Raw genomic sequence first — 18059 nt, 5'->3', positions numbered from 1 at the left:
AGAGAAGAAATTATAACAGATAGTACAGAAATACAAAGGATTCTAAGAGAATACTATGAAAAGCTATACACCAACAAATTGGAAAACCTAGAAGAAATGCATAAATTCTTAGCATTGTACAACTTCCCAAAACTGAATCAAGAAGAAATAGAGAATCTGAATAGACCAATCACATGTAAAGAGACTGAAACAGTAATCAAAAACCTCCCAAAAAACAAAAGTCCACACCAGTTGGCTTCTCTGGTGAATTCTACCAAACATCCAAAGATTTAGTACCTAACCTTCTCAAACTCTTGTAAAAAACTGAAGAGCAGGGGACACTTTGTAACTCATTTTACAAGGCCAACATTACCCTGATACCAAAACCAGACAAGGACAACACAAAAAAGGAACATTACAGGTCATTATCAATGATGAACATAGATGGAAAAATCCTCAACAAAATATCAGCAAATCAAATAAACAATACATTAAAAGGATCACACACCATGATCAAGTGGGATTTATACCAGGGATGCAGGGATGGTTTGATACCTGCAAATCAATGCGATACACCACATTAACAAAATGAAGAATAAAAGTCACATGATCATCTCAATAGATGCAGAGGAAGCTTTTGACAAGATCCAACATCCATTTATGATAAAAACTCTGAATAAAATGGGTAGAGAAGGAAAGTACCTCAACATAGTAAAGGCCATATATGACAAACCCACTGCCAACATCATATTCAACAGTGAAAAACTGAAAGCCATTCTTCTGAGAACAGGAACAAGACAAGGACACCCACTGTCACCAATCTTATTCAACATGGTACTTGAAGTTTTAGAAAAATCAGGCAAGAAAAAGAAGTAAAAAGGATCCAAATTGGAAAGGAAGAAGTAAAACTCTCATTATTTGCAAGTGACATGATTCTCTCTATAGAAAACCCTAAGGAATCCACCAAAAAACTATTAGAAATAATCAACAAATATCGCAAAGTTGTAGAGGACAAAATGAACATACAAAAATCAGTTACATTTTTATACACTAATAACAAACTAGCAGAAAGGGAAGTCAAGAATACAATCCCATTTACAATTACAACAAAAAGAATAAAATATCTAGGAATAAATTTAGCCAAGGAGTTGAAAGACCTATACACCAAAAACTATAAGTCATTATTGAACGAAATCAAAGACAACATAAATAAGTGGAAAGATATTCCATGCAAATGGATTGGAAGAATAAACTCAGCTAAAATATCCATATTACCTAAAGCGACCTACAGATTCATCGAAATTCCAATCAGAATCCCAATGACATTCTTCACAGAAATAGAACAAAGAATCCTAAAATGTATATGGAACAACAAAAGACCCCAATTAGCCAAAGCAATCCTGAGGAAAAGAACCAAGTTGGAGGGGCTGGCCCCGTGGCCGAGTGGTTAAGTTCGCGCGCTCCGCTGCAGGCGGCCCAGTGTTTCATCGGTTCGAATCCTGGGCGCGCACATGGCACTGCTCGTCAGACCACGCTGAGGCAGCGTCCCACATGCCACAACTAGAGGAACCCACAACGAAGAATACACAACTATGTACCGGGGGGCTTTGGGGAGAAAAAGGAAAAAATAAAATCTTTGAAAATTAAAAAAAAAAAAAAAAAAAAAAAAAAGAACCAAGTTGGAGGTGTCACACTCCCTGAATTCAAATTAGAGTACAAATCTATAGTAATCAAAACAACATGGTACTAGCAGAAAAAGAGACACACAGATCAATGGAACAGAATTGAGAGCCTAGAAATGAAAGCACCCACCCATGGACAGCTAATCTTTGACAAAGAAGCCAAGAATATGCAATGAAGAAAAGAAAGTCTCTTAATAAATAGTGGTAGGAAAACTTGACAGCCACATGCAAACGAATGAAAGTAGACCATTACCTTTCACCACACACAAAAATTAACTTAAAGTGGATTAAATACTTGAATGAAACAGCTGAAAGCATAAAACTCTTAAAAGAAAATATAGGCAGCACACTCTTTCATATCAGTCTTAGCAGTATCTTTTCGAATACCATGTCTACTCAGGCAAGGGAAACAAAAGAAAAAATAAACAATTGGGACTACATCAGATTACAAAGCTTCCTTACAGCAAAGAAAACCATCGACAAAAATGAAAAGACAACCCACCAACTGGGAGAAGATAGTTGCAAATCATATATCTGACAAGGGCTTAATTTCCAAAATATATAAAGAATTCATACAACACAATAGCAAGAAAATGAATAACAAATAATCAAAAAATGGGCAGAGGATATAAACAGACATTTTTCCAAAGAAGATATACAGATGGTCAACAGGCACATGAAAAGATGTTCAACATCACTAATTATTAGAGAAATACAAATGAAAACTACAATGAGGTATTACCTCACACCCATCAGAATGGCTATAATTAACACGACAAGAAATAAGTGTTGGAGAGGATGTGGCAAAAAGGCAACCCTTATACACTGCTGGTGGGAGTGCAAACTGGTGCAGCCACTATAGAAAATAGCATGGAGATTTCTCAAAAAATAAAAATAGGAATACCATATGATCCAGCTAATCCACTACTGGGTATTTATCCAAAGAACATCAAATCACAAATCCTTTTTGAATTAGTGTTGCAAATGACTACGACATGGATGGACCTTGAGAGTATTAGGCTAAGTGAAATAAGTCAGACAAAAACAAATACTCTATGATTTCACTCATACATGGAAGACAAACACATAGACAAGGAGAACAAATTAGTGGTTACCAGAGGAGGAGGGGGTGGGAGGGGGGTGAAGGGATAAAGGGGCATATATGTATGGTGATGGATAAAAACTAGACTATTGCTGGTGAACATGATGCAGTCTATATAGAAACTGAAATATAATAATGTACACCTGAAATTTACATAATGTTATAACCCAATATGACCTCAGTAAAATAATAAAAAATAAATAGATAATGATGGCAGAATTGTGGACTATCTTGGTAAGAAAAAAAAAAGCTCTCTAAAGAAAACTGAGGTACCTGTACAAGAGGCTAGAAGATGGAAAGAAGGGTACCTAACCAAGAACAAGTATAAAACAAGTGGCATGGACCTATAAGAACCACGCCAGGAAAGCCAGAGCTTCCTCTTCCTTACGGATCTGATATCCTGGTTCTGCAGTCTCTACCTGATAATTCTGAAGACGGCTGCTCCTGTTGTTCAGTGATGTGCTCTGCTACCATGGCACAGGGCCAGGTCACTCATCCAGGGCTCTGCATTCCCTCCCCTAGCACTACAAGCGGAGAGGAAACACGTCTTCAAGGTCTGAATGTGTAAAACGGACAGGCCTATAGCTTGAAGCAGATAATGGAATACTAAAAGATGCCAGAAAAATCATTGACCTCTTAATTCTTTCTTTGTCCCAACTTCACAGTCAAGAAGAATTACTTCCTAACTGAAAAGTCTGAACAAACCCTGGTAAGAGGGAGCTGAGAGGGGAAGGATATTGAAGGGGAACTTTATTATCTAGTCTTTATTCTATGTGCATATTTCTTATTTACCCAGATTTAAGAGCTGAATACTCACTAATACTTGCTGAATAAACAGTAAACAAATGTATGCGTCCTCACATACAAGACCTAGATGATATGCTCCTTCTTAGCAGACACTCTGGTTCCTTTTACCACTCTAGGATTGAAGTATTCCTAAGCTACATTTTATACTCTTGGAAGTTTAGGAAAGATTCACAAATTACGGATAGAGAATGAAAACTGATAGATAATTAGTAATTTTTGGTCAAGAAAAAAATTACTTATTACTACTCTGCATTATGAACTAAAAAAATCAGTTCCAAGCAGTCAGCATTAATAAATTTTTCTTCCTATTAAAAGTTATATCAAGCTCTCCAAAAACAAAGCAATTACACCCCATAATATAGATAAATAATGAAATCTAAGAGTGAAAATATACCATGGAATCATAACATACATACATTTAACTTCTGCAAATTCAACTATATGTTCTTAACAAATATAGGAAGAGAAAAAGTAATTCTAAATTGTGGGTGATTTCATTATGAATTTTATATATACATAAAATATGTAATTAAAGGGTAATTTTGACTATATGAAATTCAAAATGTGATCATTCCTTCAGGAGTATTTTCTTCTACTGTTGTTAAGGTCAAAGCAAGATAATTGAAATAAATTTACAAACATATTGCTAGATACAAACCTATAGATTTCAACATTCTTGTTCCTTTGTCTAGAGAGTTTAGAGGCACTTGCTTCTCCAGCCACAATTATAGTGTTGTTTTCCATGACAACACCAGTACACACGTTTCCTAAACCCTCCCCATACTTGGGAGACGAGATGAAATAGGTCTTCCGTGATGCGGGATCATAACAAAAACTGGCATCCCCATAGTTCCTATGTCTTGACCTGATTCCTGAAGAATTGTTGCCAATGCAAAGCAAAAGACTAGTAGTCTCCATGCCATAACGAAGATTTAGAGAGTGCTGTTGGGGTGTCTTGATGGCTTTGAATGCATTTTGAATTATGTCAATGCAACCTGCATCACATAGAAGCATTGTGTTCCTTTTTAGGGCTTGTCTTAAAAAAGAAGGATTTATCAGTTCCAATCTGACTTGCTTCAAAAGCTCAACAAGATGCACTGTGCGTAATTCTCGATTATGATTTACCCATTTCAGAACTAAGTCCAGAATGCTCTCTTCTCTGGATATGTTAAGGTCATCTGATTTAACAAGTGTCAGAAATTGGTGCACTTCAGTTTCTAGTATTTCTTCATGTAAGCTCACCTCAGCAAAGTGCTGATATAAATATTTCTTCGATTGATCAGATAAATCTTCAGCTCCAATCTGCTTTGCAAAATAATAGATACCTACACAGTTCGAGGCATCCATATGGTCCATCATATATTTTTGACACACACTAAAGACTTCTTCCATCTGCATAAAATAGGCAGCCATAGCTACAGTTTGTACATTGGCATTATTGATCTCCAAAGTCGCACTGTACATGTAATTTAATATTACTGATACACTTTCTGCTGTGATGTCATAAAGTATGACTTCCCGTTGAGTACACTCAAGTAGTCCACACGTGAACATAGCTTTGAAATAAGGACTAAATGCAGCCAGGACTAGTCTGTGGCAAGGAAATTTCTCCCCTTCCGCTATGAGAACTACATCAACCATTTCTGCTAATTCTTTCATATTCTTAACTTTATTCAGTAAATTCAAGCTATGTTGGTATTTTTCTTTTCCCTGAATCTTGCACTCCATGTTATATTCTTCAGTGTTTCCAAGTAAGTCTTTAAATGCAGCTTGATTCTTGAGGGGCTATTTGCATGTCTGACTACTCACAAAGCAACAGAGATGTCATGTAACATTCCTGAGGGGAAAAAAAGAAGTTTTCTTCTAAGAAAAAATTTCTCTATAATTTAAAAAATGCAGTATTAGTTCTGATCAGTATTTATAAATATTATTCATTCCAAACAGAGCAGTTTAACTTTAAGACAACTACTTTTGTATCTAAAAATAATGTCATTGATTGTATAAACAGTAAATTATTAACCACTGCAATATTTTCTTAATCAGCAGCAGAGATTTTTCTAGGAGGGCTGGAAAGTCCTCCCTCCCAAGGTGAATGAAGAGAGAAGTGATAAGATGGGCATATTTTGCAATTCCATTCCCAATTACCAAATACAGCTGACCCACAGGCAGAGGACACACGGTCACTAGCTAACATTCTTTCTGAGGAGATGTAACATCACCATAAAGGTTATGTGGACCTCTCCAAAAAATGCAACCAAATGTTATAATGGTCAATCCACAAAATCACAATGGGGACACATAGGATGGCTGAAGAAAGAAAGTCCACTAAAATTCTGCTCAAACTTTGCTATGGGGCAAATAATTCAAAACAGTGCTTCGGAAAGCACAACCAGATGTCTACTGATCTGAGAATTCACAATACTTGAAACTTAAAATTAAACCGTCCTAAACTTAAAAAATGCACAAAAGCCATCCCATCTCTCTATCCTCCCTCCTTGCTCAGCTTCTCTTTGTTCCCTATTTCATAATGGCAGACACTGAATGACTTCCCGCTTTAAAAAGCACTGGTCTAATTAAAAGTCTTTTTAAGCTAGTTGCCACATCTTCTCCTTCCCCAGGGGAATGGAAACAGGATGTTTCAAGGAAGTTAATTAGCTGTTTGACTTAAAGAAGGACATTCCTAGAGTCAGAAACCTTAATGTGAGGAGTGGATCTCAAGTCTCTGTCATCCTTTCTTGTTCTTACTTGGCTGTAAGTAGCATGCAATAAGAATAAATGTTGATGGTAGAAAATTCAGGACTAGGAGTTAAGGAGGGGAGGTGATAATTTCAACAATGTGAAAGCAAAATTTGTCAGCTGTAATAAATTTTCTAAATTTGTGTAATCCTGGAAAGGATTAGAAATCTCAATTATCTCAGTGAAAGATGGCAATTTTTTCAGTGTTGATAAAATTCATTTCAGGAAACAAGTGTGAAGCATGATAGGGATGTTTAATTATATAATGGCAACTATAAAACCTAAAAATCACTGTGGTGAAGAGTGCGGAAGTATAACAACCAGTCGATCTTAGAATCTGAATACTTGAAATACGAATAAAACCCTCCTTGCCAGATTTCCCGGCATTAATGGCTCTGTTTTATTTTAATAAAAGCTTTAGACTTTGATAGGGCGTGCAGGTTAAAAGTGAAACCTTTGCTTTTGTTTGTTTTAGATTTTTACAAAGAGAATCCAATTATGAGCAATTAAGAGGTCATTATATATTCTGAACTCTCCTACAACACATTATGACCAGACCAAATCATATTATGAAGGCTTCTTTATACATAAACATATCAATCAGCTTTATAGATGACAGCTGTTACTTTGAATCGAAAAGCATAAAAGCTTGCTTTATTTGGTGGGGAAGATTGGCCCTGAGCTAACATCTGTTGCCAATCGTCCTCTTTTTGCTTGAGGAAGATTATCCCTGAGCTAACACTTGTGCCAATCTTCCTCTATTTTGTATGTGGGATGCTGCCACAGCATGGCTTGATGAGCAGTGTGTAGGTCCATACCCAGGATCTGAACCTGAAAACTCCGGGCCACAGAAGGGGAATGTGTGAACTTAACCACTACACAATCATGCTGGCCCCATAAAAGATTTCTTATAAGGAAACAATTTTTTTTTTTTTGGCTGAGGAAGATTCGCCCTGAGATAGCATCCACTGCCAATATTCCTCTTTTTGCTTGAGGAAGATTGTCCCTGAGCTAACACCTGTGCCAGTCTTCCTTTATTTTGCATGTGCACCGCCACAGCATGGCTGCCGCCAAGTGGTGTAGGTCTGCACCCAGGAATTGAACCTGGGCTACAGAAGCGGAGCCCGCTGAACTCAACCACTAGGCCACAGGGCTGGCCCCAAGGAAGTAAATATTAAAAACTTCCTACTATTCAATTTGTACTGATATACAAGAATCCCTCAAAGGATACCAACACTCACAGTGCTAAAAGGCCAAGTGCAGTTTCCAGATAGGATAGCTAAATCTAACACACTGCAGGCAGTTTAGACTCATTAGTTCCTAAAGTGTTGACCATGACGTTGCTAGGACAGAAATGAGATGCTGGGGGCCCAAATGATATGACCACAACCTTAGGATTTCGTTATCTTTAAGACATAAACAAACTATCCTTGTTGAACTTTTTGGCATAAGGCTATTTTAATAAAAACACAGGTGGCATTAGTTTCAAAGAGAGATTAAAAATGGAACAACTAGTAGATTATGCACTTGTTTGCTTTATAAACACACTATAGGTAATATCTTACAAACAATGTTATAGTGCACAGTGTTGAGTCTCCCCTAGTACCCAACTGCCTTCTCTTGTACCACTGGGGTAAGGTGGACTCCCATACCCCTCACCACTGTGACTGGTTCAGGGATGGGTATGAGATCTGAAATTGGCCTAATTAGAGTGAAGCTCAGGGCTCTGGTTCAATGGTTGGGGTGTCCACGTGCTGTATAGATGGGAGGTCTGGAACTGTGGCAGCCATGTCCCCATAAGCTAGCATGAGGACAAAGCCAATACAGGGAAGAAGGCAGAAAATCCAGAGCAATGGAGTTTGAAACATGCCTTATATCTCTATTTTTCAGTTTTGAGAAATGAACCATTCCTTTATTATTTAAGTTAGTTTGAATTGGGATTGCTGTCATTTGCACTGAAGAGTCCTTACTAGTATAAGCAGCATATGCAAAAGTATTGAGAAAAGATTGTCTAAGGGAATTACATGTCATATAAAATTTTACTTTTGTTACATTCTCATATTTTCTATTATTACACCATCAGGTAAAAGAACCACAGAAATCTCTACTTATCCTGATTTCTCCTTGATGGAAGGCAACAATCACTAAGTCACTTTTCTGAGTTAACCTCTTCTCATTTAATGGCCACAACATTTTATAGGTGCAGGAACTGAATCTTGAACCCAGTTCTGTCTGACTCCAAAGGCTACACCCTTAACCTCTCCCTCTTGTGCAAGGGTCAGCAAAGTAAGCCCAGAGGGTAAATATTTTAGGCTTGTAGGTCATACAGTCTCAGTTGTAATGACTCACCTCTGCCATTATCGTGCAAAAGCAGCCATAGACAATACATAAATAAATGAGCGTGACTGTGTGCCAATAAAACGTTTTATGGACACTGAAACTTGAATTGCATACATTTGCATGTCATAAAATAGTATTCTTATTTTGATTCTGAAAAGCCATTTAAAGTTATAAAATGCATTCTTAGCTCATAGAGTATACAAAAACAAGCAGCACGTCACTGACTCCTGCTCTAGTGTCATAAACAAATCAATTTTCTAGGTTACAAGTAGGACAACATCCTATCTGGGTGCCTAATCTCCAGTTCTCTGCTTAATCCAGTTGAAGAATTTTGAGAAGGGGAATGGTGAGATTCCTATTTAAAAAGATCATCTGGCTGTCCCCAGGGTTCCCAAGTATAAATCAATTTTTTAAATAAATACTTTATTTGGATGCAGCTTCTCTGCCATAAACATTGACTTCAACAATAAAAAATACTTTTAAAACAGAAATAACTGTTTCAAATATTCTGAAGGAACATTTCAGAATTTTTAAAATGTGCACAGATATTTAAGCATCCCTTCCTTCCTTGCCTTTCATACAACTCCTCGAAGCTACTCTAATTTAGGCTATAAATTCAGACCAAATGAATTTACTGATGGAAATCCTGAAAACGACCTGGGCAGTTAAATCAGCCACCACACTTCAAAAACCATTCTCCACATTGTTTCTCATACATAGAAGGTGCAGGGAAGGCACCGGCATTGCAGACGGGGGCTTTGAAGTGAGACAGCCCTGGCTTTGAATCTCAGTTTAGCCACTTGCTGTAATCTTGAAATTATATAACCTTTCTAAACCTTGGCTTCTTCATCCGTGAAATGGGGATAATGTAAAGTAGTCAGATCAGTCTTTGGCATCCAAGTGCTCAATAAAAGGAAATTATTGTCACTTTACAGTGGTGTAGCACAGTGTCAGTCAGAGTCTAGGAATAGGGTCTTCGGCTTGAGTTACTGAGGCCTGGGTTTGAATCCTTGCTCCTCCATTTAGCAACATGAGCAAGTTTCTCAGCCTCTTTCAGTTTTCCCACCTGGGATTAGTTTTGAGAATTATAAAGAATAGTTGGGAGAATTAAATAAGGACAAGCATTTACAATACATAATTTGCTTGGTAAAATTTGCTTGGTAAAGTTGAAGAAGGATACACCTGTACAAATAAATTTCAAATAATAACAATGTTTGGGTACATATACAACTGCTTGTGGGGACAGACACAGCTCATAAATAAAAAGAGAGCTGACAGCAACTTTTTCTTGTAATGAGGGCATAGAAGGCATTCTCCTTTCATCAGCAAAACAAAATTGTACAAATGTTCTCAATGATATCAATGGCAAGTTATTCTCTGCTCCAATTTATAGAAGATTGAATTGATGCATTCATATTAATAGTACCCGTAATAATGGAGAAAAATGAGTAGCAAAGATAAATATAAATCACAAGAATAAAGCCTAATTACTTTGCAAACCCAAAATGCAGTTATACCCAAATCCATTACAGCGTTTTGAAAAATGGACTGCTATAGATTTTAACGTGGAATATAATGTTAATTTACTTAAACTGACAATGTTTTATAATATTCAATTTTATCATCTTTATATTATCTTTAAAGTTGCTAATTTTTCAAAGTAATGATTGATACACGACCATGTCTTCTTTTCTACGAAAACTCTTCATGTTTTGAAGTTAAAATTAGTTTAAATTCATGGCAGCACTGTTTGAAATAGCAAAAATTTGGAAAAAACCTAAATACCCATTAACAGGAGAACAGATAGACTGTAGTATATTCATTCAAGAGAATATTGTACAGAAAAAAATGAATAAACTAGGACTACATGTATCAACATGGATGAATTTGACAAACATAATAATGTACGAAAAAGACAGAAGAATAGATGCTGCACACCATTGATATCATATTTAAAATATGCAAAACAATATTATATATTCTAATACAGCAAATGATGATATATTCTGACAGTAAATATAAACAACTGATGAATCTGGTAAAAGCATATAGGAGTTTTTTGTACTATTCTTAGAACTTTTCTGTAAGTTTGAAATTATATTAAAATAAAAAATTGTGTTATCTTTTGAAAATCTAACCCACTGCAAACTATGTCTGTGCATATTATATATAGAGAGAGGATACATAGACCCATTATGAATTTTCTTTTTAACTCTCAAGGTGTAGGCAGAACAATTTATAAGCATTGGAAAATACGAAAGCTCACAACCTACTTATCCAGTCTGAATGAGAACTGCTTTGAAAACTTGCGGCTGTAGCCCTCCCTCCGCAATTTCCTGGCATCAGCCTCTATGAGGGGGAAGGGCAGAAACAATTCCTTCCTACTCCTGCTTTGTGGTAGGAAAAAGCTACTAGATTCCTGAATTGGTATGCATTTTTTCCCCATAGACATGTTCAGTATGGCAAGTAGGTTATAATATGATCTGATAGAGCTGATAAACATCAAAGCCTTGAATTTTATTGATGAAAAAAGTGGAGACCTGAGAAATGACTAGGACAGGCTCCTAAATTCCACTCCGTTAAGACTCCATTCAATAGACTTGGACGGGCAACCCAAGGAATGTCAACATTATGATATCAGAAACTGATGTCCCAATGCCAATATATCATGTATAAAACCATTAACTCACATTAAAAAAATTATCCTGAGCCTATTTTCACCAACACTATCCCTCATCAGGCATTACAAGGCCCTTCACATCATGTACCTCCCAACCTTTCCTGCCTCAGCTCCTGGCTCCTCTTCCTTGTATTTTTCAATCTTTTAGTAGTACTGAACCACAAACAATTCTAATGCATACAGGCCTTTACACATGCTGTCCTCTACGTCTGGAATATCCTTCTTCCTCTCCCACCTGAGAAAATGTAACTGGCTCTTCAAAATGCAGCTCAAACATCACTTCCTCAGCGAGCCTTGCCCGCCCCTCCTCTCTTGTATCTTGAACATAGTGGTTGTTGCTCTGCTGTTACCATAATTTACTTACACATATGCTGCCTCCCCTTTCTGTGAGAGTACATGGAGGGTAGGGGACTCATGTCTTAATCATTTCTGTATTCTTAAAATTTGTCTGTGATGATGCCTGGCACATAAGAGTTATTCAATACAGTTTGTGCAATTAAATGAAGGCTTGGATTAGTTCTAAATTACAAGTTCATGAACATCTTTCTTTTTTTTCTTTTAGGTTATATACATGTTAATAAACCACTATCTTGAAGATTTTTTTCCTACATATAAAAATTGTGCTTGATGCTGCAAGTTGCTATCCCTTTATCCAAGTCAAATAAAGCACCCAGAATCATTAAGTTGATTTCCTTGCCTATAGCTTAATGCATTGTGACACCCACTTCTCACCCTACCCTCAAAACTAATTCCCAGTCAGTCACCATGTGCTCTCAGAAGTTTGGCCCCCATTCTTAGAGAACTGAAGCCATGCTACTGGCTTCACTTAGGCCAGAGATTGCAAATTGGCTACTCACACTTTTTTTTTTCCTTGTAAATTAGTTGTCAACATGCAAGGCTGAATCATTTCGTCATCTATTGAAAAAAAACCAGAAGATATGGCAGCAGTGGACCCTTAATTCCCATGGAGACAACAGCGTGCAGAATCTGAGTGGCCAGGTGCCCCCTCTCAGATGGCACACCTGTTCCCCCTTCCCCAGCTCCCATTATCCTCTCTTCTAGAGACCTAAGCCGCAGTCATCATTTATACTTCTTCTGATGCTACTGCTCTTCTCACTCCCGCCCCTTTATGTATCCTACAGCCATTTAAGTCTGTGACCCCTGGTTTTTACCATTACATCACCATATCCTATTTTGTTTCAGCATCACCATCTTGTGCAGACACTGGCAGAAAATGGCTCATCACCCTAAATGCACTCTGCATCACCCTAAATGCACTGAGTCCCTGGCTAGTGTGGGAAAATACCTGATTCATTTAAAAGTAATAACCTATCCCACATCCTAGGCGTTTAATAACGGCCAGGCGTGGGGATGATAAAGCTAAATAAGGCAAGTTTCCTTTGAGGAATTCACAAAGTTTTGCGTTCTCACCACGCTTTATACTTTTCGAGGTGCCTCAATATGCGTTATAGCTCCTTAGTTCCTCTGAAGAATCACGTGGGGGGAAATGCACGGCAATTCTATTTCTTGCCTTAAAGTTAAGACAGTTGCCCGGGGACGCGTTCGCTGTTTACTGCCGCTTTTCACAGCGCCAGGCACTCCTCCAGGTTCCAGGAGGGCCCCCGGGAACAGAAAGGCAAAAGCGCCCCTACGTAACGGCGTTTCCAGCGGCGGGAGTGGGAAACGATAACGGGGCGGGAGAATTCGGGGAGTGGGAACACTGCGAACGCTGCCAGCCCAAGGACGCGCCCGAGGGCAGCGAGCCGCCCTGGCTGGGCAGAGATGGTCTGCGCGGAGGCACGGAGGGCCGAGAGCCGAGGGACTGCGGGCCCCCAGCCCAGGCCGGCGCCGCCCCACCCCGCGCCCGGCCCCGGAACCAAGACGAGGCTTTCGAGGGGCCCACCCTCCCGCTGTACTCACAGAGCTGCCGCCCCCGGCCCGAGGCCCGGCCCCGCTCGCTCCGCAGGCGCCGCCCGCGATGGCGCCCGCCCTGGCCTGCCGGCCGCCTGACGCTCGGGGCGGAGGGCGCGGGCCTGACGGAGCCGCACTGCCCAATATGGGCCTGCGCCGGCCGAGCGATATAAATAGACGCCGGGGCGGCGGGGGGAGCGGGGCGCTGGCAGCTCCGCTGAGGCGACAGGTGCTCGCCCTCGGCGCCTCAGGCGGCCGGGGACCACGCCGCCACAGCCCCGCCGGCCTCTCTGCGCCTGCGCGGGCCCTTCCCGCGCGGCTTCAGATGGCGACTAGCCAGCCAGAGGGCCACTCTGCGCCTGCGCCAGTCTCCCCGCGACGACCCGCGTGCGGGCGATGGAGGTAGGCCGGGATGGGGCGAGGACACGTTTCCAAAGAGAATCCGAAATCGAACTTTTAAAAATGCCAAGTCTGTCCGTTTAATGTTTCTGAAAAATGCAAAATGGCCAAGAAACCTTGTGTGTGGTCTCATTGAACGTGGCCCGGGGAGTACGATTGCCAGGTGAAATACTGGATGCCCAGTTAAATGTAAATTTCAGATAAACAACCAGTATTTTTTTAGTATAGGTATGTCCCAAATATTGCATGCTCAATTCACATTTAACTGGGTGTGAGTCTTTTGTTGTTGTTTGTTTGCTTTTGGTTCTGTATTTTTGGTTCTGTTTCAATTCTGGGAAATCTACTTTCAGGTCACCAGATGATGTGCAGGTCCACTGAGGGGTTGGGTTGGTGCTATCTGTAGGTGTGTCATGGGAATCCACGAGTCTCTTTCCTGGAGTTTTGCAGCACAAGGGTTAGTTAGCAGTACCTGATAGGCACCTTACCAGCAAAAGTTGCAGACAGTCCTTCTGGAGGTGTCTTTTCCAATAGACAAAATCTCCAGGTTGCAACGTATGATTCTTAAGGTCTTTGTCTCTCTGGAGAAAGATTGCTCTAATAGAAGCAATTAGGCCTTTACAATATTGGAGTATATCTCCTTTTATCAGCTGTCAGTCAAAAGAGGCATGAGACAAGTGCTTTGGGCATCCTGTGACTGTCTCAAACGTGAGAGCTTATGAGTTCCAAAGGGGGTGGATCTGAGATTTAGAAGGACCAATGGCAATGCTGTTGGCCAAGGTATTTGGAGGGTCTCTATAAATTTTGCAAATTGAGTCTTAATAATGCTGTTAGTGGGTTCAACTGAACCAGGGGATTGAGGGTGGTAAGTGCAGTGAAAGTGTTGTAAAACCGGCCAAACAGCACAGTCTTGTTGAAGTGCCAGAGCAGTAAAATGGGTTCTTTGGTCACTATGAAGCTTGAGAGGAGTTCCCCAAGTAGGGATAATCTTTTCCAAAAGGACATTAACCACAGAACAGGCAGGAGCCTGTCTGCAAGGAAAAGCTTGAGTCCAGTGAGAAAACATGCAGACCATGGCTAAAACGTATTTATCTCCATGAGATGGGGAAGTTGTAGGAAATCTGTGTGCCCAACCTTGAACAGTCCATTAGGCAGTTAAAAATGTCCAGGAGCAGTAGGAACAGGCTTCCCTGCGTTGTATTTTGGATAAGTGGGACAAGTGAGGTACGCACTTTTTGTGGCCTTGTTAATATTTCCCCACCAATATTGATTCATGAATACTATCACTTTGTCAGTAGACCAATGGTTAAATGCAGGTACAGTGGTTAGGGGTGGAAATTTAGCGTCTCTGGTAGGACTGGGTTGTTATTTGGTCCAAACCAGAGCTTTCTCTTTTTATCAAACCAACAATTGTTGAATTTCCACTCTTGTTTTTCGTTTTCTGAGACCAATTGTTAGGCTTCTGTAGTCAGTTTTTCTAAGTTATCATTTGGGGAAATATCCCTTTGGACTGTGACAGAGGCTTGGTTGCTCTTGGTTCCTTTAAGGGTAGCATTCCTTGCAGAAGTATCAGCAAGGTAATTTCCCTTAGCTTCCAGAGTCAAGTTTAGAATGCCCTAGGACCTTAATAATAGCTAAAGCAGCAGGTAAAGTATAGCATCCAATAATTTCTGAACATAGAGGCCATTTTGGATTTTATTTTCACTGGAAGTAAGGAAGCCACATTACTTCCACAGCATTCCAAAATCATGAGCTACTCTAAAAGCGTCTCTACCATCAGTGTAAATGTTGGCCCTTGACTAAAGTACAAACTTGTGTAAGAACGTATAATTCAGCCTGTTGGGCTGAAGTAACCATAGGTAAAGCTGCTGCCTCAGTCGTATCAAAAGGTGTGGCAATAGCCAGCACAATATTTGCCATTGTCACCTTTTAAAAGTAGGAACCATCAGTGAACCAGGAGAAGTTGGCGATACCCAACGGAGTTTCCTGCAGATCATCACGAGGGGTGAGGAGGTGATCGGTCCGCGTGAAGCAGTCGTGAAGGACTGTTGGTCATGGAGGGGAGAAGAGTGATAGTATTAAGGTTATCACAACGTTAAAGAGTTATGTGAGGAGCGGTTAACAAAGGGATTTCATAGGTGAGGCGGCTAACTGGAAAATGTTGAGTGTGATGAGAATTCAGGAGGGCTTCTACTGCACGAGCTACAGAAATGGTTAAAGGAGGTTCCGCAATGATTTTCTCCATGGCCTGAACCAAAAGGGCAGTGGTAGTAATGGCTCTAAGGCAAAGGGTTATCCCTGTGCCACAGGGCCCAGTTGTTGCCTCTGGTAGCCTAGGGATCAATGGTGGTCCCTGTGTTTTTGCATGAGTACCCCAAGGGCATTCCCCTCCTTTTCATATACAAAAAGGAAAAATGGAATCTAATAATTGGGATGTCCAAGGGCAGGTGGTTTCATCAGACTCTCCTTTAAGGCCTTAAAGGCTGTGTCACTAGTTCTTCCCGTAAAATTGAGTCGGTTTTGTTGTTCTTCAGTAAAACATACAGAGGTTTGACCGTTAAGAGAGACATTTGGAATCCAGTTTCGGCAATAACCAAGTAGCCTGAGAAAGCCTCGCAGCTGGCACTTAGTTCTGGGTTTTGGGAAACTTAGTACACCATGAAGCATGCCTCAATCTAGATTTAGCCTTGTTCTGATTTCAGATACTCTACGTATCAAAACTGGGTTTAGGCAGACTGCAATTTCTCTTTGGCGACCTTATGTCCCTTTAAGGCTAAAAGCTTTTGCAAGTGGATGCTGTCTTCCTGAGGAGACTTGGGAGGGAAAACAAAGAAGCAAACCATTCACATATCGTAGCCAAGTGAGCCGCTAGGGGACATTGTATTATCCAGAGCGCCTTCAGGACCTGTGAGAAATAAGAAGGGCTCTCACTAAAACCCTAGGCTACTGTCCAGGTGAGTTATTTTCCTTCCCAAGTGAAGGCAAAGAGGTATTGGCTAGCTTCATCCACTGCAATGCTGAAGAATGCGCTGCGTAAATCAATTTGTTTCCAGTGGAAATGGATGTTTGTAATGTATGAGGGCTGGGAGCAACCGGGTGTTGAGAGAGAACAATGTTGGTTATTGCCTGGACGTCCTGGACAAATCTCTACCCCTGGTCCTTGGGTTTTCTCACAGGTAAAATACGAGTATTACAGGGAATAAGGAGGCCTTGAGCCTTGTAACCCTCTGTCGTAATTCAAGAGCTTTATACCTCAAAGGGCTTCTTAATTATAGGGCATTGATTAATTCAAGGGAGAGATTTTGAGGGATCCATTTGAATTTTGACGGAAGGTGCATGGTGAACTTTACCATTATCAGTTGGAGATTTTGTCCATAAGGAGGGTGGTGGCTGATTCAATAGGGACAAATGATCAGTGTTTCCAGAATCAGCTCTAGGAATGTTAGAGATGGAGCAAATAAGAGATGTCAAAGGGTCATTTAATTCACTTTTTTACGACTGTTAAATTCTAGAATTATTTCTCCCTTTTGAGGAAAAGAAATTCTGGCATGGTACTTTTCCAAGAAGTCTCAGCCTAATAAGTAAATAGGGATGGAGAAACTAGGGAGAAAAGGATGTGTGTCTCTCAAAGGGCCTAAACAAAAGGGTCCAGGTTCAGAGACAAGAACCTGCTGAGGTTTATTAGAAATCCCCAGTATTTGAACTGTCTTAATCCTCCGCGGCAGGGCTGCTTTATGAGTGGAGTTGAGCACTGAGAGGATGGCTCTGGTGTCAGAAAGAGATTCATCTCTGATCTGGAGAAATGCTTCTCCAAGCCGATTAAGAGTGAGGACTGGGCAGAGCCCTGTCGTTCCTCAGAGCCCTGTCATTAGGGGTTTTGAGGACATTGGAAAGGCTGATTAGAGGGCTGAAGTTGCCTGAAATGCTTAAATATGTCACAGTCTCTTTTCCAATGTCCTAGCTCTTTGCAATAATAACAGAAACTAGGAGAATTGTGGTTTTGTTTAGGGGCCTTCATTTGCTGGAGTTGAAGATTAAGAATTTTAGCAGTCTTTCTTTTAGGTGACTCATCTAGGGTGTGAGAGAGCTGGGTTTGTCACATTAACTAAGTCTGGTGTGTACATAGTTTCCTATTCCATTCTGGTCCTCTTTACTAGAAGGGAAAGGTCCTGTTCAGCCCAGCTACCCAGGTGGAACCAACATCTGAAACAAGACCAAAATTTCCTTTAAAAATAATCTGAAGTCGATTGTAATAGTTATGAACAGGTTCATCGGGTTTTTGTGCACAAGCTTGAATTTTGTTACAATCAATAGGCTTTGGGAAAGCCCTGGGAATTGCCCAGTGAAGTTGTCTAGCAATTGTTTGAGCCTGATCATACAACAGGTCAGTGGGTTAGTCTCCTGGTTGTAATTCTAGAGACTTTTC

At 40.2% G+C, this 18059-nt stretch overlaps 1 protein-coding gene across 2 annotated transcripts in view; it reads right to left on the bottom strand.

The window, feature by feature from the left end:
* KBTBD12 (kelch repeat and BTB domain containing 12) overlaps nt 1-13382 on the bottom strand; it is a 100899-nt gene extending 87517 nt beyond the window's left edge. Inside the window, exons 1-2 of one of the 2 annotated variants that reach the window (XR_011426752.1) lie at nt 13247-13323; nt 4229-5407 (exon numbers count right to left, since the gene is read on the bottom strand). Coding sequence is in view for 1 of the 2 variants with exons in the window: in XM_001488860.5 (XP_001488910.1) it covers nt 4229-5298 (1070 nt within the window). In the remaining variant the exon portion in view is untranslated. Of the gene's footprint in view, nt 1-4228; nt 5408-13246 lie in introns of both variants that reach the window. The other variant, XM_001488860.5, reaches the window with a different exon arrangement.
* Between the last annotated feature and the right edge of the window lie 4677 nt (nt 13383-18059).

Source organism: Equus caballus, chromosome 16 (genome assembly GCF_041296265.1).
Source record: "Equus caballus isolate H_3958 breed thoroughbred chromosome 16, TB-T2T, whole genome shotgun sequence".
NCBI classification, from domain to species: Eukaryota; Metazoa; Chordata; class Mammalia; order Perissodactyla; family Equidae; genus Equus; species Equus caballus.
The sequence above is the reverse complement of the archived record's forward strand: the minus strand, read 5'-3'. Positions and strand labels throughout refer to the sequence as shown.